This window comes from Colobus angolensis, unplaced genomic scaffold (genome assembly GCF_000951035.1).
Source record: "Colobus angolensis palliatus isolate OR3802 unplaced genomic scaffold, Cang.pa_1.0 Scaffold117, whole genome shotgun sequence".
NCBI classification, from domain to species: Eukaryota; Metazoa; Chordata; class Mammalia; order Primates; family Cercopithecidae; genus Colobus; species Colobus angolensis.
Window position 1 is genome coordinate 415,634 of NW_012112808.1, and position 2,684 is coordinate 418,317.

At 48.1% G+C, this 2,684-nt stretch overlaps 1 protein-coding gene across 3 annotated transcripts in view; it reads left to right on the top strand.

Moving 5' to 3' along the window:
- The first annotated feature begins 2,337 nt into the window (after positions 1–2,337).
- Positions 2,338–2,684, top strand: part of MACROD2 (MACRO domain containing 2) — a 2,135,582-nt gene continuing 2,135,235 nt past the window's right edge. For all 3 annotated transcript variants that reach the window (XM_011962618.1, XM_011962604.1, XM_011962612.1), the window contains exon 1: positions 2,338–2,647. In XM_011962618.1, coding sequence (XP_011818008.1) covers positions 2,602–2,647 — 46 coding nt within the window. In that variant the 5' untranslated portion in view covers positions 2,338–2,601. The remainder of the gene's footprint in view (positions 2,648–2,684) is intronic.

Genomic DNA, 2,684 nt, shown 5'->3' on the forward strand with positions numbered 1-2,684 from the left:
AAAAAAAAAAAAAAAATTTAACAGTTTTGAATGATAATGGCATTTTGTCAGAGTGATTAATACTAAATGCTGGAACAAATGCCTTCTACATATTTTTAATGTGCTTTCATTCAATAAAAGTTCCAGTTCTTTGAGCTGACATGAGGGAAGAGATAATCAATAGTGTAATGTTCTTAAGAAAGCACATGTGGAAGGATTGGCTGGAGGCTGGAGTGCCAATAGCTTCTCTGTTGAAGGGAAGGTGTCTAGTGTGATGTACTTTTCTTACCTTTCACATTTCTAAATAAGAAGTCAGTATCTTTCCCACAAAATCTGCAACTGCTCCCGTATTGCTTAATACTAACATTGCTATTTGCCACCTTACCCTCCTATAAAATGCTTTTCTTTTCTTCCTCACATTTCTTTCAAAATCTATTTCATTATCAGGTTTTACTTATTCTTCCTTGGTAATGTCTCTAATCAAAGACCTCTTTCTATTTCTAGTGCTAAAAAATAAGTACATATTTTTATTACTAGCTCAAATGTCACTTCCTTCTTGAAGCCTTTATTTCTCCCAAATCTATTTTTTACGTATTTCACAGCATTAAAAGAAAAACAGGCTGGGTACAGTGACTCACACCTGTAATCCCAGCACTTTGGGATCACTTGAGGTCAGGAGTTCGAGACCAGCTTGGCCAAGATGGTGAAACCCCATGTTTATTAAAAACTACAAAATTAGCCAGGTGTGGTGGCGCATGCCTGTAATCTCAGCTACTCCGGAGGCTGAGGTAGGAGAACTGCTTGAACCTGGCAGAAAGAGGTTGCCGTGAGCTGAGATGGAGCCATTGCCTTCCAGCCTGGGTGACAAGAGTGAAACTCTGTCTCAAAAAAAAAAAAAAAAAAGAGACATAACAAAAATTACCTTACCACGTTGTGAATCATCCTTATGAGAGTGTCCTACTACTAAAAATATTCCATTCTTTACAATTCTTATCGGGGCCTCCCCCTTTTCTTCCTTTTCTCTTCTATTGTTTTTAAAAAATGTGTTCCAAATAATTATTTGCCAAATTATATATAACATAGTACCCAAATTGCCAAATAAATGTGGATTTACCACATCCACTCAGTTAGCCTTGAAGATGATCTGATATATAGAAACACAATAAATTTGAGGGGAGGGTACCAAACTTCTAAATTATAGGTCACCCTACTCATGTGAAACCGGGTGTTCAGAACTCGCCAAGTTAGTACTATTCAGAATTAAGCCAGCTTTTTGGACCTGTGTCTTAACGTTAAGCAATTGGTAGAATCAATTAAGACCACTTGGCTCTGGTTAATAGGCATCTGGATTTGTTTTGATGTAAGACGTGTTTCCAATACAACATTTTGGTTGTCCGCAACTTCTTGGTTCTTTTTTTTTTTTGAGACGGAGTCTTGCTCTGTCGCCCGGGCTGGAGTGCAGTGGCCGGATCTCAGCTCACTGCAAGCTCCGCCTCCCGGGTTCACGCCATTCTCCTGCCTCAGCCTCCCAAGTAGCTGGGACTACAGGCGCCCGCCACCTCGCCCGGCTAGTTTTTTGTATTTTTTAGTAGAGACGGGGTTTCACTGTGTTAGCCAGGATGGTCTCGATCTCCTGACCTCGTGATCCGCCCGTCTCGGCCTCCCAAAGTGCTGGGATTACAGGCTTGAGCCACCGCGCCCGGCCACTTCTTGGTTCTTAAAACTGTCTTGAGTATCCCAGTCTACATTTGTTCTTTCTAAACTACCAAATTCCAATGAAATTTGTAATTTTCACTACAAGTTTGAGGAACCAACTGCATACGATGTGGAACCACTTCCCAATACTTTCATTTCTTTTGGTCTTTTTCAGTTGCCCACCCAGAGGAAAGCATCAGATTAATTGGTAAAAATTGTCCCCAACAGGGCAGTTGGAGTGAGTACGGACAATTCGTGTTGACCCTCGGTCTTCTCCCACTTGTACATCCTCCAAGTCCCTGAGGCGGCTTTCACCCGCTAGCTCGCCCGTCACTTGGCGCACCTGGCCCTACAGGCCACGCCCTCAAGTCTTCCAAGAGTCCAGCGGTAAGCGCGGTCCAACTCCCGCTCCTCCTAGGCATCGGCTCCACGCCCCGCCCGCGTTTCGAGCCAGCTCCAGCCCCCTCGCTCCCTGGCTCCGCCTCCTCCAGCCCCCTAACAACCACGGCAACGAGCCCGAGCCTGCGCCTGCGCGTGCGCCTTGGGGCCCAAGTTGGGGCGCGCCGTGGCTAGAACGCGAAGAGCGGCGGGCAGTGCAGCCAATGGGAGGCGGCGCTGCCTAGCGGCTGGTAGGCGGTGCCTGCGCGGGTGTTAGGTTAGCGCGAGGCGTGACCTAGTTGACAGGCTCTGAGGTGCTGCTGTGGCGGCGTCCGCGGGGCTGAGGCGGGTGGGAGCCGGAGCCGAGCGCGGGCTGAGGGAGGAGGGCGGCGACTGGAGAGCAGCGAGCGGCGAGCAGCGCAGGACGCGGAGCCTCTTTCACTTTTTCCCTGCTGAGTGCCCCCTACCACCCCTCCCACTCCACACACACCCTGTTTGCCCGTGAGCCTGGGGAACTTGCAGCTTAAAGCCAGCCACCCCCACGGCAACATGTACCCCAGCAACAAGAAGAAAAAGGTGTGGAGAGAGGAGAAAGGTAACCGGCCCGTCGAGTCCTGGGGGTGCGGGCGGTG